Below are 27,815 nucleotides of genomic sequence, written 5' to 3'. Positions count from 1 at the left end.
TCTGCTCCCCAGGCACCTCATTATCAAACTACATTATTGATCTCCTTTCACTGTCACAAAATCAGTTTGTCCCATTTCAGTAGCTAAAACTTCACCTTGTTTCTACTCATCCCTTACTGGCACCTCGACCTATTCTCCAGAACATTCAGGAGCAAGAGGGACAAGGGCATTTAAAAAAACTTATGGAGACCCAGTGTTGTCTTCCACTTTTGTCCCTGTGGTCTGTGGTAGGAGATCTTGATGAGGTGTGTAATCAACTAGGTGGTTATCATCCTTTTGATTTAGCATCATGGCAACTCAACAAAATAATACAGGTGGCTAAATCAGAATTATACTTGAGTCTTTTAGGCTGCCTTCTGGTAGGTCAACCACCAGACATCCTGGGGGTTAGGGTTGGGATAAATAAGAACACATCACGCCCAGGAGTGGTCAGAGTAGAATCCTGGATTTTCATATAAGTGTATATAACCTTATATAGGTTATACATGTATTATATGTTCTTACTGATAATTATCTGTGAAGGGGCCAAAAGAAGATGATCTCTTCCTGGGAATGGCCATTATAGTAACTGCACTGCCTTACTAAGATGTGTGGACCAGGAGGAGATGAGGGTGCTAGAGCCAGAAGTCTTTGTGAGTGAATTTTTGAGAAGGCCATTTCAATGTTCAATGATACATTTCAACAGTAGGAAGTGTGGAAGGTCCACCAAACACCTCTACTTTCAGCCCATTTTTGAGTAGCTTTTGTGATAAAAAGGGAACCAGTCTTGGGCTACAAATGGTCCATAAAGCCACAAACATTAAATAGATTAATTTTCAAGAGCCACAGTCATGTGGCTTGGGTTAGCTGATCAGACTGGAACAGTAGCACCATAACCCGAACAGGTGTTAACAGTGGCAAGGCACCATTGAAAGCACAAAGAGGTGATCAATGGTCTCATGTAATCAATTTTCTAGGAAAAAACCTGATCAACTTTTTGCATGAATCCTAAGTCTGGCATGCTGTAGTAACCTCTGCAGCAGAAAAATAAAGTCCTTTACTTTGTGCCCAGTCTGTGATGGCAAATTCATTGCCATGTTGAGCAGGAAAATGGACCATATAGCATTTGTGGCAGTCTGTCTGGTGCAGTCTCTGTCAGGTGCTTGATTGCTCTATCAGGTTTTTTCAGAGGATGGGTCCTTGCTGTGGGCATCTTCGTGAAAGACCCAGATGTTTTGATCAGCAGCTAAGGTTTGTTTCCAGAGTTTGTTGCCCAAACAGGGGTCACTTTAATATGCCAGTCCATAGTTTTCCAAGTGGCAGATCAAATAGTTTATTGACTTTTGGCCATAGCTCAAGCGTCAGTAAAAATATAAGTTTATCAAGATAAGTATTGGCCATAGCTATGAGAACGGCTTTGGGTTCTGCCCACTGTGCCAAGCAATCTTGTCAGTTTTCAGTTATGCATTCCTGGTGCTGAGATCAGACAGTTGCAGCAGCCCGTGGACACCATTGGATTTCAACCATGTTATCAGTGAACCAGGCCCAGGCACAGAGTAGAACTTTGGTCAACCAAGGACCCCATGGAACCAGTGGCTTCATTTTGGGAGGTAGAGTAGGGGATTAAGTTTCCCCAAAAGGGTTTGCTGCCATATTTTCATGTGAGGCTGAGGTGCTGCTGGGGCTAGACCAGCTGTATTTTTGAATATACCATTTATATTTGACAAGCGAGGCTTTTGGGGCTCTTCTCACTTTGTTGACCCACCATAAATAGGGCTATCAGGCTATAGAGTCAAAGGTGTACATGGGAATGACATTCAGTTTTGACAAGAACTCAATAACAAGCTAATAGCTGCTTTTAAAATGGGCTACATGCTAGCCATGTCAAGAGGGTGATGAGTCTGAAACCCCAAAGGATGCCTCTGGGGAAAGCTTCTATTGCTGGAATCTCTAATTGGCAAAATCATTAATCACAGAATTGTATCACAAAGTGGTCATTAGGGTCATGAGGCCACAAAGATAGAGAGCGTCACTCAGTTTGCTGGATGATTTTTAGCATAGCCTGTTTGTTTAGGCCCAACTCAAAAGACACTACTTTGTGGGTTAGCTCAGAAAAGAGCAGGTAAAATACTCATGGACATACTGTGTCCAACAGCAAAGAGTCCAGTAAGGTGCTGGACTGTTTTTCCCTGACTGGTAGATAGATTTTGCATTACAAATCTGCCCACGTAATCTCAAGGAACTTTACTTAGTTAGCAGGTCCTTAAATTTTGTGGGGGTTATCAGCCACCTCTGCCAGCAGAAGTCTAGTAACACAGGCAAAGCTGTTGAAACTGAGGCTTCTGACTTGACACAAACAGGACATCATTTATATGATGACGACTTTGGGCATCAGGAGGTGGAGAAAATTGTGTGCAATCCTGATTCATACACTTCTTGTAAATGGCAGAGGAGTTAGGAACCCTGGGTATCCCACTAGCCCTTCTCTACATATGGCTGCTTTTGATTGGGCAAATCTCCTCTGGCACTTAGGAGATGAGGAAGTACAAGTGTATGCCATCAATTCCTACCCTATATTGAGGTGTAGAAGCAACACCAACAACAGTATCATGAGTGGGCATGTAGAACCTCTCCCACAAGGTCATATTATCTACCTTTCCCCACCTTGAACCTTGGCTTGCACCCCATTCATTGAATTTGTGTGCCCCTCTCCTCCCACAGGTTCAGGTAGGATGGTGACTTGGATGCCTGCAACCAACAGAGTCATAAATGTTTGAATCCTTCCCCTCCCCAAGGCTTCCCAGCAGACTCAGATGGTTGTGTATAGCCTTCAGTCCCTCTTGTGACAGGAAAACTTTGGTCCTTCCCCCAATCATCTTTCTCCTTAAAGCAGCTAAAGTCAGGTAGATGGGGAGGAGGGATTAAGGGTGCAGAGAGAAAGAGAGTCTCTGTGACAGCAAGTGAGGCTTTGCATTTGCTTTTTTTTTGAGCAGCACAGCAGTTGCTCAACCAAACTTCCAATGCCTTTGGTCCACCCAAAGTGCTATGTTGAGCAGCAAGGTTATCATTACTGACATCTATTTCAGCTTTGGTGACCCCTTGAATTAGAACTCACAGCCAGATTGATATCTGTCTGAGGCTGTAGGTTTCGTGTCCTTTTGTTGATTTGAGTTTGACTCACATATTGGAGCTTTTTAAAGGAATCCACCTTATTTCTTGCTTCAGTGTCACAACATCTAAGTTAATGCCTGGTTTTTAAAATAAAGGATGGGGGAAATTTCCAGGGTGGGGCTGATCACACTAATTTATCAAGATTCCTTAGAGTCAGTTTCTTGTTCTCCAGTGAACCTCCCTCCACCTTGTAAACCCAGACTGGGGCAACAAGAGCTGAAATACTAGTCAGTGCCTCACCAAGTTTTCCTGTGGGAATTAGTCTCAGGGAAATCTCCAGAGAAAGCCAATGCTCTGTTCTTGCCATCAGTACCCACTGCAAAATCTCTGAGACCTTTTACTGAGGTCTTTGAATGACCATCCATCTTTGAATGGATCCAGAGTTGGTATGATGGTGTGCAAGAGGTGTTGAGTCCTAGGATGGCCCAGTTGTTGCCATTTTTAATAGTCATTGAGTTCTACCACATCATCTCCAAAGTGAACCAGCCAAAATTCTAACAATTCACCTACTTGCTGCCCATAAGTGGTTTCTTTTTTTCTTTAATGCTCATTGTAGGTATATGTCTCTGTAACTATTGTCTGAAAGAAGGTGTATCTTCTTTTCCTATAAGGATGAATTTTAATACTAGTTAACGTGGGGCACACCTGAGGTTGATTGCCTGATTGGTAAGGAAGGCATCCTCCCCAGAGGAGAATTAACAACATCCAGCAGATCCAGGCCATCATTCGGGCAGCTGAACTGTGAACTCTTTGAACCCACTTCCCAGTACTAAGCCTGCCACCACCTCCTCATGTCCTTTTTGTTTTCAGGCGGTAGAGTGGAGGACCACTTTTTTGCCTTGTTGACCAAACAATTTGGTCAACATGTTTGCAACTAATTCTCATGGACGTCCCTCAGATCTTGTCAACCAGTGTATGAAGCTCTCATCCTTTCTCTTACAGAAAGATACTTCTCTGTCAGTTTCCCATCATCAGCAAAACAGAGAAGAACTGTGAAGGTTATGAAATTTCACTCTATTTGCTAGCAACAAATTAACCTGCCATAGTTTTATGGATACTTTGGAAGATATGAGTCTCCTGGGTCAGAGACAAAACACAGTTTATTACTCATAGCAATGGCAATGGCCAAAATAACGGTGTTTGCTTTGGTTCTTCAAGCCCCACTTTTCACAGAATGAAGTGGGCTAGAAGACACCTGTACACACAGTGGGTTGTATTACAGAAGAGGAGCCCTTAGCTTGGGGAACCTGAATCTTTTATAAGAGGCAGCAAGCATGTCTGCCATTTGCTTCACAGAGGGAGACACTGTCTCTAGCTTTCAGGACTGTAGGTAAACTTTTCGTTTGTTGTGGAGGGAGACATTATCTGTATCATCCAAAGCTTTTTGTAATATAAACATCTTTGAGAAGATTATCTAGAACAAGAGACAATCAATATCTTCCTCACAAGAGATGCAGAAATACAAGGGACCTATGGAGAATTATCTCCCACTAGCAGTTTGCTTAGACTTTTCTTGCCTGGTTTGATCTTGTGATTCCCTATTTGTAAGGGCGTTGTCTTATAATGAACAAAGCATTTAGGTGCCAGGAAAGAATTTTAAGAGAAAGAGACCTCTAAGCTGAATATAAAAGAATAAATGAGAATTACAAGTATTAAATAAACTTTTAAGTGTTTCCTTATATTGCAGTACGTCTTCTGTTGTTATTTTATAGCCAGAGAATTGAAAACTTCAAAATGTTCTTGAAAACAATCACAGGAAACAAGATGGAGGATAGAACTTTTCTCCCTGAGAAGGTTCAGTATACCATATTTTGTTTTGAATAGCAATTTTAGTCAACATATAATTAAAAAAAATTTGAATGAAAATTTGAGATAGAGAAAAGTTGAAAGAATTGTACAGTGGTACAGCCATATACACACCACCTAAATTTTACTACATCTGCTTTATTACATATCTCTCCAAATCTGTCTCCTTCTATTCATTTGTCACTACGTCTTCTTTTTTTGATACATTTCAAAGTAAGTTGCAGACTTCCATACATTTCATCCCTAAATACTTCAGGATGCATATAAATGAGGAGAGAATTCGATATTTTGGAGTTGTTTTAAGATAAAATGTTTACCTAGAGTGAAATATTCACACTGCAAGGATACAATTTGATGAATTTTGAGAAATGCGTATACCTGTATAGCCCCAAACCCTATCAAGATATAGAACATTAGCCTCACCCCTGAAAGTAAACTCACACCCTCTTGCATGCGGTCAGTCCCCATCCTCATCCCCCAAGGGAAACCACTGTAATGATCTTTGTAAACTATAGATTAGTTTTGTCTGTTTTAGAACTTCATGTAATTGTAACTACACAGAATGTAGTTTAAGTTTTCTTTCACTCAGAAAAAATGTTTTTGGATTTATCCACTTGTGTTAATCAGTAGTAGATTTCTTTCTATTCAGGAATAGTAGTATATTGTATGAATATGCCAAAATTTGTCTATCCAGTCTTCTGCTGATGGATACTTGTGGTATTTCCAGTGTTTAGCTATGAATAAAGCTGCTAATGAATATCATTGTACAAGTCTTATTGTGTGTCCTATTTAAAAAAATTTTTTATGCATGGTTACATGGGGCAAAAATATTTACAAGTTTCTTAACTGCTGTGTCATGTAAGGTTTGCTTTATCTTATGTATCCTTATTCATGTTCTAAAGATCATATCTTATTTGGTGTTTCCCTACAAATACACTGGACTTGTGGGGTTTTATTTATAGATTTGCTCCACTTGACTTTTCTCAGCAATTAAAAAATAAAATCTTCAGTTGACTTTTTCATTTATTTCCTTTTCTTTGTTCATTCCACAGTCATTTATGGGACACTGTGTTTTAGACCCTCTGCCAGGTTTTGGTGATATGTCAAATTAGATAGGTTCTTATCTCAGAGACTATGGATTTATGGGTGGAGGACACGTGCACATCTCACACACACACACACACACACACACACACACACACACGTAATCGTCCAGTATAGCAAGAGCATTGAGTAGGGTCTCTTGGAGCACAGAGGAGAAAGGAGTGCTGTGAGGTGGGTAGTGACAAGGTAAGGAGAAGCTTCTGAAAGAAGTTGGCTTTTGAGTAGATTCTTGAAATTAGAGCTTACAAAGATCATTTTGTATGGCATATTTAATGCATGAGTAAACTGAGACCTAGAGAAGTTCATTAGTATGTCCAAGAGAGATATTAGATAGGAATTAGATAGGAATTAGAAGCCACATCTCCTGAGTTCCAATCCACTGCTTTTCCTTCTACAATGTGATGTTTCAGTATGTTTTCATAGCCATTGATTGACAGTCTACCATGTGCTAGGCCTTGGGTCATGTTTTGAGAATTCAAAAATGAACAAGATACAATTCCTCCCATCAAGAAGTTCCAGTGAATTAGTAGTGCTAACTACACACACACACACAAACAGACACACAGACAGATGCTTATGTATATATCCCTCAATATCAGTGGTAGAAGCAAAATCCCATGTAAACACAGGAGACATGGCAACTAAAGCCCTATGACGCTAACATGATCTTTTAAAGTGTTTTCAATGTTTAAATATCACCTTGAGGATAACCAACAACTCTCTGTCTTCCCTCCCCCCAGGAATATGTTGAATCAAATCTTCTCCAGGAAAGGCCACAAAAATCTCAGATTTCGTTTCTAGGTCATGGGTGATACCCTAAAGCTATTTCCTGTAATATACTGTGAGCTCCTTGAGGACAGACATTTTGTATCTCTGAAGTCTAGTCCTGTTCTTGCAACACAGTGGGTGAATAAATTTTATGAATTATCAGTGGTTATTCCAAAAAAATTAAGGCTGGTGAACATGAGACTTCAGGCAAGTCAGTGAGTTAGAGTGCTGAGATCTGCAGTCTGCTCTCCCAGGCACTTCTCATCTCAGCAAAGGCAGGGAAAAGTGCTATGTTGGTGTCCATGCTGGGATTTTTTTCTATGATCTTGTCCCTGTAGCCTTAATACTTCTTTGAAGTCTTGGACTTCTCCACTCAAATGAGAGAAAACACAAAAGCAATCTTATTCTTCCTGACAGATACTCAATGTCTACTTCCTATTATTTTCTCATTTTACTTCTCTACTTTAGACACACATCCATTTGCACCTAGGATTAGTCTGCCTCCTAGTTCCTTTATTTTGAAAATAATTCTAGTTCTCTTCATCTTCATTTTCTTCAAAAGCATAGTCTCCTCACCCCATTCCAGCAGCCTTCCAAAAGGCTTTTTCTAACTTTCATAATGAAAACATTGGGAGAAATCATACCTCTTATATCTCTTTTTCCCCGTTAAAGAAGAATAATTTATTTTAATGGGCCACATTTTGAATGTATTATATAACAAATACCAGTAATGATATATTTGAGTTAAAATTTTGATTTATTCTCTAAGGTGACTTGTTTTTAATATCTTTAGTAAGCATGCACCCGAAAGATTTTCCTAAATCATATCAGTGAACCCAAATGATCTTATGTCTTATGGGTGTTCTCATTTATTTCTCCTGTCCTTTTTCTTATTATTTAGCCTTAGCCTATGTTATCTTGAGAATATTTAGTTCCCGTCAGTTCTATTTTGTCCAAAATTCACATGGGAAGGTCATCTATTTCAGCACCCAGGTCAGATGCCCCTTGGGAAGGGTCTCAGTGGTTTCTTCACAAGAATCACAGCTACATCTTTTGGTATCTGTTGCAATCATGTGTTTGCTTCTATTTTGGATTGTCTGTCTTATCTCCTGGACATCAAAACCATCCTTCAGGGTAGGCATGCTGTTTGTTTTATATCTGCTACCCTTCTTTAAATGTAAAATCCTAATTACAAGTGGCAGGTACACAGATTAAAATAATTTCCAGAACTTTCCTTCTGGACACATAAGATCCTAAAATCTTATAGGAATTTTACTGAGTTGATTTTGTTTTGATATTTTTTTCTTCATAGGAAAAAGAAGACCATTTTGAATCTGTTCAACTGAAATCTGCAAGATCCCCAAATATATGAAAAGACAGTGCTGTAGCCTTCAGACTAACGAACAAAGAAACCTACTCTCTAGTTTTACAGGACATAGTGTAGATCCTGTCCTCATACCTGGCACATTGGTGATCTCAACGAGGAGGGCCATGAGCTGAAAAGGGAAGGAGTTTGAAATGTTTGATTGCCTTATCACATGGTCAAGTATCTTGCCAAAAATAGGAAAGCAAATGGTTTGAGTCTCAACTCAAGATGAAGCTCAACTCAGGAAGAGATTTATCTGTATATACACATAACTGAAAACCAAGGTTAAGCCCACCAATGCACTGCTGATGCATGCCATATAATTAATGGGTAACTTTTATTCTTTATAACTTCTACATGAAAAGTGTGCTTTGGTGGGCAGGTGTGAGCATATGCATTGTGATCCCATTTATGTCTTGTCTTTGTTTATATTTTGGGGAAGATTTGAAAAAGTTTTTAAGGTATAATTATTTTTCCCATTATTTTCCTGATAGACCTTAAACATCTTTTCTATTAAAATTGGTGAACAAAGAAAGACAATAAGTTTTTCATTTCTCCATGGGGTATCTTTCTTGATTTCAGAAGCCTAAGTAGGCAGTACTTTTTTTAGGAAGAGTCAGCATGTGCTTGGGTTTTCTAAACTTATATTTGCCTTTGAAATTCCATCCTTGTTGGAACTGGTAAGAAGGGCTTGACTGAAAGCGTTGAAGGAATCTTAAAAAAAATAAAGGCAAAGAGAAGCCTTGACTTTCCATTAATACAAACAAGATGACACTATCATAGAAGTTGACACAGTTTATAGAGTGCTTGAAATATAATTTAAAATGAGGAGGAAAGCTTGTTTGTCAAATCATTTGCCAAATCATGAAGAAGAAAGTGGGATGGCTTGTGTATAAGTACAGATAACTGTACAAAGATATTGGGATAATTTTGTGGTCTCCAGAAAATGGCATTGGAGCATTTGCCCTATGTCAAGCATCAAAGGTTATATGGTTATTTTTCTGCTAAGACATTGAGGATTATGAGTTCCATGGAAGTTTTTCTTTTTAAGTCAACAAGGCGGGAATTCAATTTTGGAAAATTGCATATGATTGTATTCATAGTAAGACTGTGGTCATACCATAAACAGTTATGAAAGAAGTATTGTTATTCTTATTCAAAAGTGATCCAGATAATTGTGATATTTCGTATGGTGGATGGATTGCTAGTATTAGCACAACTTGAATGTTATTTGTTGAAAGAAGTTTGAATGAAGTTGGATTTGACCAATTTTGTGTAGACATTAACTGTTTTAGAATTGGGAAAGAGGGGGTTTCCTGGCCATTGGTGATCTAAGGTGCTCTGGTTTATTTCCAATAAACAGTAATCTTTATAGATCTTAATCCACATTTTTAAATGGACTGGTGATTGGCTGAGAGAGACAAGGCATATGGGCAGGCTTTGTTGAATGTTTTGCCCTAAGTCTTTCAGTGAGGTATGACTTATAACTTTTGATTTGGCGGGTGATATCTTTATTTTTGTGGAAAATGGGAGAAAAATAAATAATTGCATTTATTTGGCTGGGGTAAAACACTGGACCATTCAGTTGTTGTTGAATGAATGCTTGTTTTGTGTACATCTTTACTGTTGGATTCATGAGTATAGGTGAGATTGCCATTATTTTACTATTTGTTGTGAAATTGGGGGTAGGAGCATCACTTAGCATAAACCTTTTTCACATTTAACTTCTTAAATCTTATTAGAATGAAGAAATCATTTTGGCATTGCTCATTTTTATCCTGCTAACAGTGCTGATGAACCTTTCCCCATCTTGATCAAAATTCAAACAGAAGAATGAAAATACATTTGAAATGCATCTTTTCAGAGGAACTCTGGCAAAGTGGTACAGACTGGATAGAGTCAGGAAGTTTTCACATAGTCACCTGTCACCTCTCTCTCCGCCTTTGGCTGTGCTCATCATGTATGTTCCAAGCCATAGAGATAATTGGGATTTGCTCCTAGGTAGCTTCTTTCTTCTACTGTCACTGGACTAAAATTTCCAACATGTCAAAAATGCCTTAAATTTTAATGAACTCTCTGAAAATGTAGTTGGTATTGAAGAATTTATTTATCTTATTGCTAATTTTAGATATTAAATAGATTTTGTCAGCTCAGTCCCATCTTTGGAAAGGAGCTACCTTTTTCCTTTGGATCCCGCTGGTTTGTTATTTGAATTGAAGCATTGAAGAAGTATGACAGAAAGAATATTATGAGGAAAGTATTCAGACTAATTCTGACTATAAAATTCACTTAGTTTTATGTCTTGCTTTTACAGAGCTCAGTGGAATGTTGAAAGGCATAAAGAAATTAATCACGTTTCTAGGACTTTTAATTGATATTTGTCATTCCTTTTCCCCTGTAAGTGGTAGAAGTTGCTATTTTTCCAAAAGGCACAGTTTTGAAACCTTAAATACTTCATTAAGTCAACTGTCATCTATAATATCTCTTAGCACTCTTTCAAAACGTATTTAAATCAATTTTCCACTGGGTGAGACCATGTCTTCCATGGATAAATTATATCATGCCATGTAACAAATTTGAGCGACTTGATATGTGTTTACTTGATTTAAAAGACTGAATTTTATTTTTGTTGACTTTTCCCTTCTTTGGTTTACTGGTAATCAAGTCCTTTCCAGGATTAAAAATGTTTCATAGTATTTTTCTGTAGACTTTTGTCATTATTTTCTTTCCAAGAAGAAAATGTAGTTTAAATGGTTATGTGGAAGAATGGCTTGGGTCCAGTGATTTACCAACTGGTGTCTTCAGGTTGCCACGTGGTGGGTCATGATTAACTGTGGTTCTTTAAGACCAATCTGGTCAGCTGTCTTATTTGACATCTGTCAATAGAGCTACTTCCTGTGGCTCAAGGAAATTCCTAATGGGAGGCTAAGGTGCAGATTGTTTCTCTCTTCCTCATGAAAGTAAATTTCCTAGGAGTTGGGGTGGGAAGATGACTTCATTGGCAAGTTTAAAGTCATTGTGTTGCTCATATTTATCTTTTTACACAAAAGATAGGTACAGTAGAACTTCTTCAGAGGACTTAAAATACCCTAACATCATTTTATAGTAACCATGAATATTATTCTTAAGTTTATAGGCCTAAGTCCTAAATTAAGGTTGCCCTAAATAAAAGGTATCAAGAGGAGTAAACGTAAAAAAAAGGAAAAATCTCTGTACACCCAATTCATTACTTGGATGCTAAAGTGGAGTTCACCTTCACAGTAAGTGGCCAGAGATTACATTCTTGCTGGATTTTATTTCTTTTGGTTTGACATTTTCAGATGAGTTTATTTTAGGATCATAAATTAAGGAAGTAAAACTTTAAGATGGGGACAAATAAATGAAAATTAATTGATACTTCTATTGCAATGAATATTACTATTAGAATTGGTAATAATTGATATTACTTCTGCAATTCTCTAGATCAGAGGCCAGCAAGACTTTTCTGTAAAGGGTCAGATGGTAAATATTTTCAGCTTTGCAGGACATGTGGTCTCTGTTGCAACTCCTCAACTCTGCCATTGTAGCATGAAAGCAGCCACAGACAATATGTAAACAGTGGTTGTGACTGCATTCTAATAAAACTTTATGTCCACTGAAATTTGAGTTTCATTTAAATTTCACCTATGAAATATTCTTCTTTTGATTTTTTCCCAAGTATTTAGAACATAGAAGCGTTCTTAGCTCACAGGTTTTATAAAAACAGGTATTAGGCTAGGATTTGACCTGCGAGCTTTGGTTTGCTGACCCCTGGTTTTGATCACTGAGACCCACAAGCAAACTATTCAGAAGAATCTGTTTGCATATAGATTCTTTGTCCTTTAGGAACTTACCACCTTAAAAGTTTCTCAAGTCTCTAGAGATGTTTAAGAAGAAAATAACCCATCACCATCCCTTGATGATTTAATCACCTACCCAAAGACAAAGCCAGATACTCTTCTGAGTTCCTCCTGTAGTTCTGGGACTTGACTGTGGATGTTGATTAGCAAATGATAAAACTATAGCAAGTGAATTCCAGATTGATTTAAAACCCTTTTTTTGTGGGGTTTATATAACTTCTATTGCTAAGGTAACTGGATTTGGAGATTAATATTCAATCTTACATACAGATCCATTTATTTATTTATTTTTTTCCCCCAAAGATTGGCACCTGTGCTAACAACTGTTGCCAATCTTTTTTTTTTTTTCTGCTTTTATCTCCCCAACCCCCCCGTACACAGTTGTATATCTTAGTTGCATGTCCTTCTAGATGTGGGATGTGGGACGCTGCCTCAACGTGGCCTGAAGAGCAGTGCCGTGTCCACTCCCAGGATCTGAACCCTGGGCCGCCACAGCGGAGTGCACCAACTTAACCACTTGGCCACGGAGCGGGCCCCCATACAGATCCATTTAAAGTAACCATATGGAAGTAAAGGATATTGATACATAAAAGTAGCTTCATCAGACATTCTTGAGCCCTGGCACTGGAGAGGGTCCCCTGGTCCATCTGCATGCATTCAGTCAGTGCACATTTCAATGCACATACATTTACCAAATCTTATTAAGACTTGCTGAGCTACAATAGACATTTAGGATTCCTTTAATGATTGGTGGTTCAAGAAACAGACCTCTAATTTTCGTGAACAAAATGTCCCAGTGAGACTTAATTTCCTGGAATTTTCCTCATCTTATTAATGATTCTTGGAAGAAGAGCTCTGTCTAAAATAGCTTGTGGATATTGTTAAATTTGGTTTGGAGGAGGGCAATATATCCTTTATCTCAGATGGCTGACTTCAGATTACCATTGGTTGGGTTACATAAATGAGCTAAACCAAAGGGAATTATGCAAATCCCAACTTTCTTTTGTAGAACCCTTATTCATGGGTTTAGGCCTTTGTTATTAGAGCTGTGGCGGTTATAATCCACACTGATGTTCCATCTTCCTCGTGCCTTACTTTTCTTGACTTTTCAATGCTTACACAGCCCTTTGCTGAAGAGCTCTGGGGCCCAAATCTGTCATGGTGGACAAGTGACTAAAGCCGGGGGCTAGCTGAGAGAAAGTGTGGAATTGAAGACTCTAGGAACACTCGTTGAATTACCTCTTTTCTCAGCCACTCTCTTAATCTGTCCACTGTGTGTATGCAAACCAGCTTGCCTCACAGCTTGAAAATGGGACCTTAGTATTTTGCCATGATAAACCTGAGTGGGCAAGAGAATCTATTCATATTTAAACTAGAGAGGACACAGAGCATTTCAGAAACTGTAAACACTCAGAAAACCAGTGATAACCATGTCGTTAGGTTCTGATATTTTTTTATGAGTGGGATATATCATTCTGCTTGAGTTCCTTAAATTCAGGAAGTTTTTGCAAAGATGGATCACCTCAACCAGTTTTATATTCTGGAAGGATGAAATGTTATTACTTGAGTAAAAAAACAATCACCCCAGAACTTATTTGTTTGAAATGGTTGCTATTTTTCATACATACTCTATGTTTTTAAGAAAATATTTCTATGGATCACATGTTAGATGATCCACTTTCAAATGGGAAACAAGGCTTGTGTGAGGGGAAAGAAAATGATGAGAGCTGTAGTTAGCGCATTTTCAGTGTACAGACAGGGCGTGAAGTACAGTGGCCATACATCAAAGCCCAGCCCTCAAAAACAGTTTTCTCAAGATTCACCCACAGCCTAATTGTCTTGTTTAAAAAGATCCATGATCAATTTGATTGTTTTAGACATCAGCTGTGTTTCTGAACAACCCAGCTCATATTGCCTTCCCCAGATTGTCATGTTCCATCAGTGGATTAAGTTTATTTTCTCTCCCATCAGCCTTGCCTCAGCCTTTATCTTGCGCAGATGCTCATTCTAGCATACTTATCTAGCACTCCTGCCAGTTTCAGTCACACACACAAAATGTTATTGTCATCTAGTGCTGTTGAATGTATTACCCAATCTACCCTACCCACTCCCAAAAATCCAGGTTCTTATTTGAATATGAGAATTCAGAGACTGGTGAGCACTGTTGTCTTTGAGCATCTGGTGAGTTTTGAATGGATTGATTAGGTTGCCGAATCAAATGCATCCAGAAGGAAAAAGAGAAATTCTAATATCTGACTGCTCAATTTGTTTCCTTCAAGGGCAGACCTGTTGGCTTTTGTGCACCTGCTCCTTATTGCTGGCTGGCTTAAAAATAGTATGTCTTAATTAACCAGGCCGTGGTTATTTAGCCTGTGAATCCTTCACACCCTTGATTTCCCTCCTCCTTCCTTTCACTGTCTTCCCCTGTTACAGTTTCCTCATAAGAATATTTTCTAGTCTTCATGTTTTTTAAAGGCAGGAACTATATCTTATTCATCTTTCTCTCTGTCATGGGCTGAATAATGGTCCCCAAAAAGATATGTCCGCATCCTCATCCCTGGAACCTGGGAATATTATTTTATTAGGAAAAAGGGCCTTTGCAGATGTAATTAAGGGTCTTGAGATCATCCTGGTTATCCAGGAGGTCCCTAAGTCCAATGACAAATCCTTGTAAGAGACACAGAGAGAAGACAGACACACAGGAGAAGGTGGTGTGAAGACAGAAGCAGAGATTGGAGTGATGCGACCACAAACCAAGGAAGCTGGCAACCACCATTAGCTTGAAGAGGCCTGGAACGGATTCTCCCCTAAAGCTTCTGAGGGAGTGGGCCTCTGCCAGCACTTTGAGTTTGGACTTCTGGCCTCCAGAACTGTGAGCGAATAAATTTCTCTTGTTTTAAGCCACTCTGTTTGTGGTAAGTTGTTACATCAGCTATAGGAAACTAACACATTCTCTATCCATGGCACCTCACACAGGACCTGGCAGGTAGTGAGCTTCTTTACCAGTAAATGAATTTTCCTATATTAATAAATGATTATGCCTAAAAGGTTTACAAGGAGAAATAGGATAGCATTGGTAAGACTAAGCCAGTTTTAGCTTATCCAGGCTTTCCCTGTTCATGTCTTTATTTAGGTTAGTAAAATATTCAAGTTTGGTGAAAAGCCTGTGTGCCTGAGCATTGTTACTGGGGCTTTGGAAAAGCACTGGAAATGAAGATATCCTGCATTTTTATTCCTCACTCAGCTATGAATGGTAAGAGTGATTTTCCCATGGAATGACAGGCTGCTTTCCCAGTCTCTTCCTAGTAATTAAGGTGGTGTTTGTAAATGAGAGCCATCAATCCTCCCCTGGCAGGCCACAGTCTCTGCATCCTTTCCTTCTTGCCTCAGAGCCCTGTTTGGGCAAATTCTGGGCTGCCATACAGAGTGGCTTAAAAAAACCTATATGTGTATTGCCATCTGGCCTCTGAACTGGCCTGATATTTATGGTCTTGTCAGTCAGTTTCTGATCATTGTGATTGTGAAGAAGTCTTGAGAGTCTGCTCACAACTCTCTAGCAGGGTAACAACTTGTGTTCAAGGTGCTTATAGATGTGAAAAGAAGCACAGTTAGACAATGTCTTCCAGCCTTACAAGGAGAAATGACCTGAAGTCAGCATATTCAAATTACCTGAAGTGGTTCAAAAAGAAGAAGCCATCACCCAGCATGCTGGAAAACCTTCAAGGCTTTATTCTCAATAGCTTCACATTAATACAGACGCTTCTAATTTTGTGCTGAGAAAAACAATGTTACACATAATGTAACTTTAATATACAACATAGAAATTCATCCTAAATTAGTTACAACAAGGACCTACAAAAAACTTCATAGGAAAAAAAGTTACCTAATATTGCCACCATATTTTTCAGTAGACTGACCCTGTCAGACCCTGTCACCACTGCTCAGCTCTGTAAACAATGGTTATTTCCATGTTCTGGAGAATCGTTAATCGTTAACAGGGGCACTAAAATCAGCCTGAAAAGTTCTAACACATCACTATATACTGTACAGTCCTCAAAAATAATTTATTGTACTGTTCTAAAAAAGGTACTACGGTTGTTCTTTTGCTCTGTTTCCATATTCTGAGCTGCGTGTGAGCACTTTCATCTAACAGTCTAAAAACACGAGAACTGAACTGCATTCACAATCACAGAGATGAGGTGGTGGAGTCGAGGACCTCCCGCCCATTGCACACCGTGGGGACATACGTGCTCGCAGAGGCTGGAAAACAAAGCAGGACAGAAAATTCAGTCAGTCAAGTGGGCCACATAGGTAACGGCACAGAGAATCCCAGGCACTGGTTAAAATTAAGTTCAAAACTCATTTTAAGTTGGCTTTGGACAATGCTAAGTGATTTAATGCTGTAGGAAGTCAACTTTCTAAATATATTCTACTCAAAATGAGTTTGTATCCTGGCACATCTCTCCACTTATGCCATACCTCTTGGAGAGAGAGTTTATAAAAACATAATCATTGCTGAAAGAAGTCGGTTTTGGATTTAAATTAGATTTGTAAGCTGTAACCCAGTTAAAATACAATGCGCAAAATTGAAAGCTCACCACAATTTCCTTAAAGCTTGTTTAATTACCATTTTCAATACCTTAATTTGTTTTCTCTGAGCAGGTATGACTCTTATGTAGCCCCAGAAGTCATCTGTGAACTCCACTGCCTTAGAGAATGGTTTGATATATTTTCATCGTTCAAGTGGATAACCTCAGTGAAAACTCTAGCGAGGGCTGAGGTGCTAGGAACCTCAATTTCAGAACAGTTCTCAGAAAGGAAGACATTCCAAAGAGATGATGCTCTTATTAATGACAATAGTGACAACAGTGTCAGGGTGTGAGTACAATATGGGTATGTATATTCATTCTTTTTGTGGCACTTAGTTTACCTAGATACAATTTATAGCTCTTGATGTTTTGAAGGTTTTGTTTCTATGAGAAATCTAGGTACAGCTAAGTTATATCTATTTCATCCTTAATGCTTTTTCTTTTTACTGAATGAGAACAAAAGAAAGAAGTCCCATTCACCATGGGATAAAACCATGTAGCCAAGAGAATCAGTTAGAAATGGTCTTACATTACCTTTTAGAGCCATGAATGTCCCATTGCTTGGCCTGTCTGCCTGGACGTTCTCTGCCCAGAAAGAGCAGATTCTCTTGGTTACCTGACCACAGCCCAGGTCAAACTAACCAGTCAGCCGTCCTATTCCTTAAGGGCATATCTCTTGGTTCATAGTCATGTAAACTAATTTCATGCTGAAGTATTCATGCCCGGTAGTGGAAATATTCTTGTCCCATAAAACTGCATTTTCATAGGAATTTCTTTAAACACAAAGGAGAAACTAATTATGAAATTTGAGATTATGTGGCATTTGGTGGGGGAGTATTCACCATATCTGGGGCAGTGAAGTCTTTCAGCAGGCCCATCACTAGGGAAACTACAACCTCTCCATTTTGCATTGATTACTTGGCTAAGTATGTGAGAAAATATATAAAGTCAAGTCTGTGTGGCTGCCTAAGGTTACAGCGGACTCATCTGAAATGCTAACTCATTTGGAGATATTTTTCCTTTTATCATTTTTAGGATGGGTTCAATTTTCTTTACAATATGAACCCACTAAAAATTACAGTATCTTTTGGGGCAGGGATGGCATAATCTACATTTCCTGATACTTCTATAATGAAGACATTTTAACATCATGTGTGCCAGATATATATTTGATGGAAAATGGTAGTCATAATAATTCCAAATGTGAGGGCTTTACATTATTCTTCGTAAAGTGTCTTTATATACTTTATCTAATTCTAGCTTTATCAAAGCTGAGTTAAGCAAGAGAAAGAACAAAGTGAAATGAAACCACAGTTCACCGGAAACCTAGTAGAGCACTCCAGGACATTTAGTATGTGATCTTTCTGCAGACTCCTTGTATCCAGCTGCCTACTGGATATCTCCGTGTGGATGTTTAATAGACATTTCAAAAGCAAGTGGCCAAAAGAGTAACTCTTGATTCCTAACCTGTCTTTGTTTAGTCTTCCTTTCCTAGGGGAATGGTCTCATCATCTGGCTAGTTAGTTACCCAAACCAAAAGTCTAGCATTTGTGCTTTCTTCCTTTTCTGTCTCTCCTCCCATGTCAGACCAACACCAGGTCCAATCAACTCTATCCCCACATCCATCTGCTTCTATCTCTGCATCCATACCCTGGGCCAAGCCATATTACATGACTCTTGGCTACTACAGTAGCTGCATCGTCGGTATCTCTGTTTCTACTCTTGCTTTCCTACAATACAGCAGCTTCCCTGTTGTTCTCTGTATAGCAGTGAGAGTATTTTTAAATGTAAGTCACCTGCCTACAAACCTCCAACGGCTTCCCTTTGTGCTCTCCTTACTCTGGTTTATAAATCCAAGGGTGATTCAGACCATGCCTATCTTTCTGCATTTACCTAATTCCATCCCTGGCCCCCTCCCTTTTTAGCTTTTGTTTTCAAACACAGCATATCTCAACTTCAACTCTCTGCAGCAGCTGTTGCCTCTGCCAGGAATGTTCTTCCTTCTCTTAATCACATTCTGGCTCCTTCTTGTTATCCACATCGGAAATGTCACCTCCTGAAAAAGGCTGTCCTCAGGCCACCTAATTTAAAGTAGCCAACCAGTTACTCTCTGTCACATTACCCAATTTTAAAACATTTTTTTTTGGTTAGTGTCTTATGTCTTATACCCTTGACTAGAAAATGTGCAGGGGCTCTGCTTGTCTTTTTTATTATTTTATCCTTGTTCCTGGTCATGGAATACACTCTCTGTGAATATTTTCTGAATGATTATATAAATGGTTGCATTTTAAGAATGTGGGAGCCAATGGAGGTTCCAAGAAGGAAATAATCTTTTACCCTGAAGAAATGTGAAGCCTGAAGCAAATGTGAGGCCTGTGGGCACCTTGTTTTGGGACAGGTAGGTCTTTCTGCTTCTCAAGCCACATTGTGGCACTGACCATGGACCTCCCCCTGCAAAGAGAACCAGCTCAGGTCATGAGCATCCCATAGCAGGCATGCTGCCTTTGACATTTTGACTAATCTCTTCATCTTTTCCAGGATCAAGTTTTATTATTTCTGTGCAAGTTTTTCATTTTCAGAGATTGAAGAGGAATGATGTGTCATGGGGGTAAGTCTAGGAGATCCAGGGGCTGGAATGCTGCTGCTCCTCTCTGTCTACCTTGGACTGGTCTAATAGCCACTTTACATGCATTTGTTAAAGATTGTATCAAAAACTTACTCGGATGTTCCTCCTCCTATTGTGGAACTTGAGGAAGACTGTTCTTAAGTGTGATCTTACGTTCTACTTGCTTATTGCATTCTCATTTATTAAAAATGGAGTGTATTTTGACTAAGTAGGTAAGCAGAACAGGGGCTGCAAAGGTGGCTGCATGGAAAAGCCTCAGGTTACAGTTTGCAATAATCTTCGGCTGTGCACTCCATGGATATCATGCTGGACGTTCACAGAATAACTTTGAGTCATCTACCCGCTTCATCAGGACATGAAAGGGCATGCCCTGTTAGAATGTCAAACAGTTTGAGAGGAAGACGATACAAGTTCAAGGTCTTCTTACAAGGAATAACAACAGCAAAGACATCCACACGTCTCTTTCTGCGGCTATTTTTGCCTAACCACTAACCTAACCAGTTTTTAGCTTATGGAAGGGAACTGTAACTTCTGTTTTTCTGCTTCTCTTTTCCTGTTTCATCTGTAGCTTTGACCAGTGAATTTTATTTTATTATGTAAAGCATATTCTCATTTTCGTACATGCTGCTGAATATAGTAGAGGAAATTACTGTTTTATGAGGTTACCATCTCAATTACTTTGCCTTTCATAAATATTTTACATATGCCCCCATCTTAGCCCATCTGTTATTCCCCAAGGTAGTGAAATCTGTGGGAGAGCAAAGCACTCTCATTTTCATGTGTGTGTCTGTGATGAGCTTTTGCTATTATTCTAATGAAATTCTCACGAGATTTTTAATGGTGTAAGTTTAGCCCATTTTCTTCAGTGCGGTTAATCAGATTTCTATAATCATCCTTTGTGTGAGGAATAAGACGTGTGCAGATTTATTTTTGGCTTTCCTGGGAGTGGAGGTTGAGTAGGAGCTGTTAGTTACTCTAGGCTAAGGTGGTGCTTTTTGCTGTTCAAAGCGAAAACCGAAGATAATTGAAAAAGACCTAATAAGTTCCACCACTGATCACAAAAGGGCAATTCACACCAATCAAAAGGCATATTTTGTTTTGCAAACTTGGTGAAGCATTGGAGATCAATGCAGCCAAGTGGCAGTTTTGTCTCGCACTGTGAAATCCATTTCTCTTCTACCAGTAATGCACAGGCTGGCCAGGCTTTGGAGAAAATGACCTTATCTTTTCAGGTAACTGGGCCCTTAGTCAATGCTAAACATATTTTAATAGATTCTTATGGATGCCAAGTCTGTTTGTCAGTTTAGTGGCTGAGACTTGGTTCCTGAGAATCAGTGTGTTACTATAACCGTGTAATGTATCAGACTTGGAAAAAATAAACATTTAAACAGAACAGACATTCCAGTTTGTTCCCATCTGTTCCATTTCCTTGCTCCTGGTGACCCCAAATAATTTTTCCCAGCATGTCTTCTTGTTTAGATATTTTAATGCTATGGTCATGGAATCCAATTTCTACCAGCTGTTTGTTGCCATGTCCTCCTGCTTTGTCGCTGACCCTGTTTTCTTACTCATCACTTTAATTTTACTTATGTGAGGGCCCCTTGGTTCCATTCTAGAAGAAATTTGTCTGCTGATTAATATGTGTTGTCTGGGCAGATGATGCCACTACTAGCCACTGGTTTGGTGATTTCACAGTGTAAGGGAGTGAAAAGGAATGGGATGAAATTCTCAGGACTGCTGTGGACTTTCCTTTCCAAAGGGAAAATGGATTGACATCTATCTGATCTGGATGCTCTGGGTGCATTCTGATGGGAAACAGATGGCTTAACTTGCTGAGTACTCTGGGCTCCTCCTGCATTGGCCAGTGAGGATTTATGTTTATAATATACTTATGCCTGTGATGAAGAGGACCATCAGTTCAGTCTGTTACCAAATAACTTGCTAATTTGCCTGGCCAGGCTAGTACATAGTGTCATTATGGGATTCCCTAAACTGTAAAGTGCAGGCATGTTATGCTGTTTTTCTAGGTTTGCGCTGTAGAGAAGAAACTTAGGCACTATGTGCTATTTTTTTTTTTTCATAAAGTCATATTCAGACTTGAACATGGCTTGCCCCCTCCTACCTGGGGTATCTTCAGAGCAAAGGCTTGGCCATAGATAAGTACAAAGTCTGATACTCATGTGCTTGCTTCATGTTGCTGTAGCTCTGTGGAAAATTCTACTGTGACTCTAGAAGGCTGTTCACCTAATCGTTTTGTACGACTGCTTTCTTTTTATAATGTGAAAATGCTTTGTGATAGAGAATAATTCTATTAATTGAGCAGTTCACACATCACCACCTAGACAAGTGACTTTCTAAATAAAGTTTTGGCAGAGGAAATCAATCTCCATATGCCTATAGCTCCTCAGAGACCCAAAGCTGGGCATCATTAGTTAGCAGAAGCCTCTTGGCTGATCTTAATGATAATGACATACATACATCTGAATAATTGCCATGAGCAAGAGAAACACACATCCCCATAGGACCAAGTCTGGGTGCCTAATAGCTCTGAAGACTATTGGACACACTCCATTTCTCACCCCTCTCTCTCCAGTCTATGCTGATGCAAACACATATTACTGTCAACAACATTCTGACCTGCATGGGTCCTATGGGGTTTTATGCTACGTAACCTCATGTGTGTATCCAACTTGTCTCCTTCAAAATCATGCAGTTCTACTTGCATTCCTAGCATATGTTGCTGATTGCCTGTATTTGGGAGCCAGTGCTGGGAAGCCCCTTTGCTTCTAAAGCTGAACAAAATAAAGAATGACCTCTTTTCTTTCTCATCCAAATACAAAGAATGTTTGCTTATGTGTGTGGGTGTGGGAGCCGCATTACAAGTATGAATTTAGGATTTGGGGGTCTCTGAATTATACTGCTATTGGAAGGAACACTCCCAGTTTCAGTAAATGTTTTGAGTGGCCAGGGGCTTTTTTGCCATAAATGCCTTCTCCGGAGGATTCCAGAGGGAGCTGGGGAAATAATTGCATGGGGATGTGGCTGTTGGCATCATGAGGCAAAGGATGGGCGTTCAGAACACCTCTCCCTCTCTGAACCCAGTGCTTGCTTCCTCTTTGAGGGTCATCTAAGAGGACCTCCCTGCTTTGCACTGATAACTATTTGGATGAAGTAGACAAGGATGGTTTAGGCCAAGGTTCTCAAAATGTTTCCCTTGGATCATTTCCATTGAACAAGCTGGCGGATCTGTTACAAACTAGATTTCTTTTGCCCTAGACCACATGAATCACAGTATCTGTGTGTGGGGCTTGCTAATCTCCATTTCAAAGAGGTTATTCTTTTGTACACTGGGAGCCATTGGCCTATGGATATACTTAATGGAGAAAAGGTAATGTTTCTTTTATTTTTATTATTCTGACTCCCACTGTGTATAGTTCATCAGGTACAACTAACGTTATTCTCTTTTGCACCTAGCAGTATGTAAACGTTTCTCAAATGGTAAGTTTTCCAAGATGTCCTTCACCATGTTCTTTTGTCTATGCCTGCTTCTGAGTTTGGTCATGCTTTTCCATCTTTTTGGAACAACTGCTTGGCTTTTAAAATCCAACACTGATATTCTTTCTGCTATCAACCACTTTAGCTGCTGTCAGGGAGTTCAGTTCACCTAGGCTCCAAAGCGATGTAGTATTTCTGCTACTCTCTTGCCAGAGAATTAACTGGAAATTAATTTGACTGCAGCTTCCAGTCTAGGTGACTTCTTGGCATTGCATAGGATTAAGTGTATCAAGTTGCTGTAATCCCTAATAAGAGTCTAGTACGGATTAATTTAGGATTTGGAGAGTGTGGCATAATAAAAATGGCCACAAATTCTTTGAGAGGTGGGGTTATGTCCCTCCCCTTGAATCTGGGCAGGCTGTGTCATGCTCTCTAGGATCCCATATGGTGAGACCTCTCATCAAGGTGCTAAGTGTAAGAGTGAAACCATTGTGGACCCTCCAGATCAGCTCAGTATCAGCTGTTACCACAGAAGGGCACCAGACAAGGCTTCATAGAGCAGATTAACTGCTCAGCCAAGGCCTGCCTGAATTCCTGACACACACAGTCATGAAAGATAAAAAAAAAAAAGGGTTGTTGTTTTGAAGCCATTAAATTTTGGAGAAGTTTGTTATGCGGGAATAGATAACTAAATGTGTGTGTGAGTACGTGTGTGGGTAACCCTCTTGCTATACTAGCTTACGCTGATCCATACATGAGGTTTTTGGTTTTACCTCTGGATGGAGCAAGTCAGAAAACCAGCAGCAATATAAGTAACAATAACCCAATACAAAAAATTCCTTCATAATACTTAACAGAAGAACATAAATTATGTGCTACCTAAGTGAACTATATGCCTTACCTAATGAACTCAAAGCAGTTTAAGGATTTTTCTTGATTTGCAAAACAACATACTTCCCAGTATTTAGGAGGGAAATGGATATAAACTAAGCTGAATATATAATGGAGGAAACAGGCAGTGAGATATAAAACCGGTTGCTTAAATTTTCACCATAGTGGGTCAGTAACATGCTCATACAGAGGACTAGATCCCATGGACCAGTGGTTTTCAAACTTCTTTGATTGCAATTCACAGTAATAAACATTTTACCTGGACCTGGTATATATGTGTAAACTCTGGAGCAAACTTCATGAAATACTACTTACCTTTATTACATAGAATGCACTCTAAAATATTTTATTCTATTTTCTTTTTTAAATTGCTGGCCAAACATCCAAAATAAATTTCATGACCCATTAATAGGTTACACTCCACAGTATGAAAAACACTGCCCTAGAACTAGGGGTTCTGTCCTATTCACCACTGTACACAGGTGCTTGGAAATTTCTATTGTATAGAAGGTACTCAAGCATTTTGTGGATGAATGAATTCATGACAATATTTCCAATTTGTTAAAATGGGAGGGATATTAATCACAAGTCAGGAAACTCAGTGTCAACTCTTGAATCATTATCATTGTATATCTTTGTGAACTAACTCCTATCCTTTATTTTCTCACCTGTAAAAGGGAACTTGTAATATCTAATACTCATGTGATAACATGAACCCAAAAATATAAAACTATTTTGAATAAAAAACATAGAATTATAATTAAAAGATCAATGTATTTGTTACTTATGCACTTTGAAATTCCAAGAAATATCACATAAATACTTTACTAATTTAACACCACTTCATTAATTTGGATTAACTAGAGGAAAACTGCTGAAAAAAGTGAGGTCTAAATTTAGAACTTTTTAAAGAAAAACATTTATTTAAAATTTGATTGAGTAACAAAATAGTCCTAAAATGTTGGGCTGGGTAGATGCCTACCTTGGAGTATTAATCGGGCCACTAGTAGATTAGCATACTGAGCGAAAGCTTAAGCAGGTCCATTGTGGTCAAAGTACATTGTTTTTGTGTAAATGGATATTTCTGAAATTCTTAAGAGAGACTTGATTGGGTAAAATGCCCTTGTTATCCTCCAGGAATTTATTAATTCCTAGTATATGTATTAGAAAATGCCGCCATTTCTAAATTACTGAGGTTTGAATGTATGAGATCTTGAACAATGTCTGTGGAAGACTTATGAACTTTGCTAAATTGTTCCAATAACAACCAAGAGCTCTGAGCTATCAACAAGACTATTTCTGTCCAGAGGTAAATCTTGCTGCACAGCCCAGGGTAAGCTTCCTTTTGTTCTCCCTGTAAAGCCTACCTAGTACCTAGCTTCATGGGAACTTTCCCAGCTTGCATTCTGGGTGACTAGCACCATACAGTAGTTTGGTGCACTGGCTGTGAAATCAGAGAAACTGAGTCTAAATTCTGATTCTGCCACTTTCAGTATGTGTGATCCTGGGTAGGTTTCTTAATCTCAAGGCATTGTGAGCATCAAATAAGATGTAGTGCGCACACACACACACACACGTATGAAATATTTAGCACAATGCCTAGCACATAGAAAACACTCAATAAATGCTGTTCCTGTTAGCTGTCGTTATTATCATTGTTGTTTTGTTAGTCATTGCCAGTTCTTTCTTGTCTGGACTAGCTAGCTGTTACAGTTGGGCAGCTAGAACAGAGATTTGTTTACTCAAGAAATAAGCAGATTTCTCTAGGATCCAAGGAAAATTATTTCACAAGTTTTACCATGTCCTGAAACTCAACCATTGTGACACCTGGAAATGTAGCTGAAAAGACAGTAACGTCCCCACCCCTATAGCAGCTCATGACCGAGGAGTGATACACACAGTACTTCATTGAACGTGTGCTATCAGCCGTCAGGCTTCCCTTTGTTTGCTGGGGGAACGGCTGCCCTGTTAAATTGTATGCTCTGCTGGAGAAACTGGGGCACTAATGCGATTGCTCACTCTGTGATGCTGAGCTATTTTGAAGTTTCCTTTCTAATCGACTCGAGGCAAAATTGTGAAGCAGTCATTTGTCTCTGTCACTCCAGTCCTCCTTCCCCCTCTTGTGGCTCCACTCCTGCTTTCCTCCTCATCCTTCTGTCAGTGAATTTCTCCTACTCCATACCACAGATTAGCTGAAAATGGTTTAAAAGATTGTCCCCTTAGGTACATTTGTGCTTTAGTGGACTCTAAAGAATTAAGTGAATGATTCTCTAAGGCTAGCATTTCAGATGTTTGCAGGCCAGGAGGAGAGAGAATTTTGGATGGAGGAGTTATCCTGGTATCCTTCAGTTCACACTGCCTTCTCAGCTGAAAAAACATTGCGTCATTGAAGTAGGACCTATTCCAGCATTTCCAAGGTGTGTTCTATAGGATATTAGTTGGTTTAGCTGTGGTAAAATACTTTTAAGGAACTCTGTAAATAACAAAATTAAACAGGTTTCCTTGCTATAGAAATTCTCAAAACATTACAAACTAAGTTCTCTGAGTCCACGACAGGGTCAGAAATCCTAATCGCAGTTACTGATTTCATGTCTGTCTCCCCTGCTAGACTGTATGTGCTGCCAAGATGGAGCTTGGACTCTTCTGCTCACCACTGTATCCCTAATACCTAGCATAGGACCTGGCACCCAGTGGCTGAACCAGTACTTATTAAAATTGAATTAAAATTATCCATGGGGACGGACACGTGTTGTCTGTTCATTGCTTCTCCTCCCAGCCTGAAGGGGTCAGTGCCAAGTTCCATACTTACACTGAGAATATGTGGTCCCAGTTCCACTGACACTGAACCTGTTGAGGTGCAGTCTGTGTGTGACCACGTTCTTCTGGGGTTGGAACAGGATGATGTGCACCTTGGGTGCAAACAAACAGCCCAGGACCACGAAGCCACTCAGGCTAACAGAGATGCACATGGTTGTTGTCTGCACCTACAAGAAAAGGTTGCCTAGTTAAGTGTCTGGTTGTAAATTCAGTCAGGTGGCCAATTAAAGAAAGCAATGAAAAAAGACTAAATTCAAAAACCCAGAATCATCCACAGTTCTGATCTTATGTAGTCAAGCCAATACAGTAATTAATCAGGTCTTCCAAGTTTGGGATGTTCATGGAAACATTGCTTAGGATTTGTAAGCAAACACTATTTGTGTTGGGTGCTCCTGAATGCTTGTCAAGATTTCACATGGATTTTCTTTTTTTTTTTCCTTTGTATATGTATAAATATATTTCTGCAGAACCACTTAAGTCAAAATCTTAAATAGTGAAATATCAATATTCAATGATGAAGTGACCAGATTGCTGGTATTAGGTTTCAGTCAGTCAACTTGGCTTATTTAAGATTCACTATATTATAAACAAATTTGGCCCTTTTACATTTTTCCAACCTTCTTCCTTGCTGGGAGCTCTGTTATCAGCTGTTGGTTTCCCTACTCAATATTGGGGAACATTATCAATTTTCTTTGGGGGTGCCTACTCTTTTAATTATTTCATTGGCATCTCTCTGGAATTTTGATATGTTAAGTACTTACTGTTCAATCTTTTTGTTCTCAAGGCTTCTATACACTCATCCTTTTTCTTCTTCTTCTTTTTTTTTTTGAGGAAGATTAGCCCTGAGCTAACTGCTGCCAATCCTCCTCTTTTTTCGCTGAGCAAGACTGGCCCTGAGCTGACATCCATACCCATCTTCCTCTACTTTATATGTGGGATGCCTACCACAGCATGGCGTGCCAAGGAGTGCCATGGCCGCACTCGGGATCCAAAGTGGTGAACCCCAGGCTGCTGAAGTGGAACATGTGAACTTAACCACTGTGCCACCAGGTTGGCCCCTATACACTCATCCTTGACAGAGAATTTTCACTTTCTCTCTCTTTGATTCCCCTGAGAGTACACCTCAGAACTAAGTTTTATTATCTCTTCTTTTCATTCTCTTGCTCTCTCTCCATCTTCTCTGATCGATAATTTGTCCTGGCTTCAGCTCCCTTAGGTTTTCTGGAAAATCCCAAATTAGATTCTACATATTTTATCACTTTCAGTACTGAAAAATGGAAAGTAATTATTTCTCCTATCAGTTTCTACTCAGAGTAGCTATGGTA

The 27,815-nt window shown here is 39.2% G+C and overlaps 2 protein-coding genes across 10 annotated transcripts in view; one reads left to right on the top strand and one right to left on the bottom strand.

The window, feature by feature from the left end:
• The window catches only part of ELAPOR2 (endosome-lysosome associated apoptosis and autophagy regulator family member 2), a 166,430-nt gene extending 155,540 nt beyond the window's left edge, over positions 1 to 10,890 (top strand). For 3 of the 8 annotated variants that reach the window (XM_023639101.2, XM_070265571.1, XM_070265572.1), the window contains one exon: positions 8,141 to 10,890. In XM_023639101.2, the coding sequence (XP_023494869.1) occupies positions 8,141 to 8,200 (60 nt within the window). In that variant the 3' untranslated portion in view covers positions 8,201 to 10,890. Of the gene's footprint in view, positions 1 to 3,960; positions 4,946 to 8,140 lie in introns of those variants that run through there. The other 5 variants (XR_002807388.2, XR_011438122.1, XM_023639102.2 and 2 more) reach the window with 5 other exon arrangements.
• A 4,888-nt stretch (positions 10,891 to 15,778) lies between these two features.
• GRM3 (glutamate metabotropic receptor 3) overlaps positions 15,779 to 27,815 on the bottom strand; it is a 226,931-nt gene continuing 214,894 nt past the window's right edge. For both annotated transcript variants that reach the window (XM_014739199.3, XM_070265574.1), the window contains 2 exons: positions 26,483 to 26,657; positions 15,779 to 16,332 (listed from right to left, as the gene is read on the bottom strand). In XM_014739199.3, the coding sequence (XP_014594685.1) occupies positions 16,259 to 16,332; positions 26,483 to 26,657 (249 nt within the window). In that variant the 3' untranslated portion in view covers positions 15,779 to 16,258. The remainder of the gene's footprint in view (positions 16,333 to 26,482; positions 26,658 to 27,815) is intronic.

Source organism: Equus caballus, chromosome 4, assembly GCF_041296265.1.
Source record: "Equus caballus isolate H_3958 breed thoroughbred chromosome 4, TB-T2T, whole genome shotgun sequence".
NCBI classification, from domain to species: domain Eukaryota; kingdom Metazoa; phylum Chordata; class Mammalia; order Perissodactyla; family Equidae; genus Equus; species Equus caballus.
The sequence above is the reverse complement of the archived record's forward strand: the minus strand, read 5'-3'. Positions and strand labels throughout refer to the sequence as shown.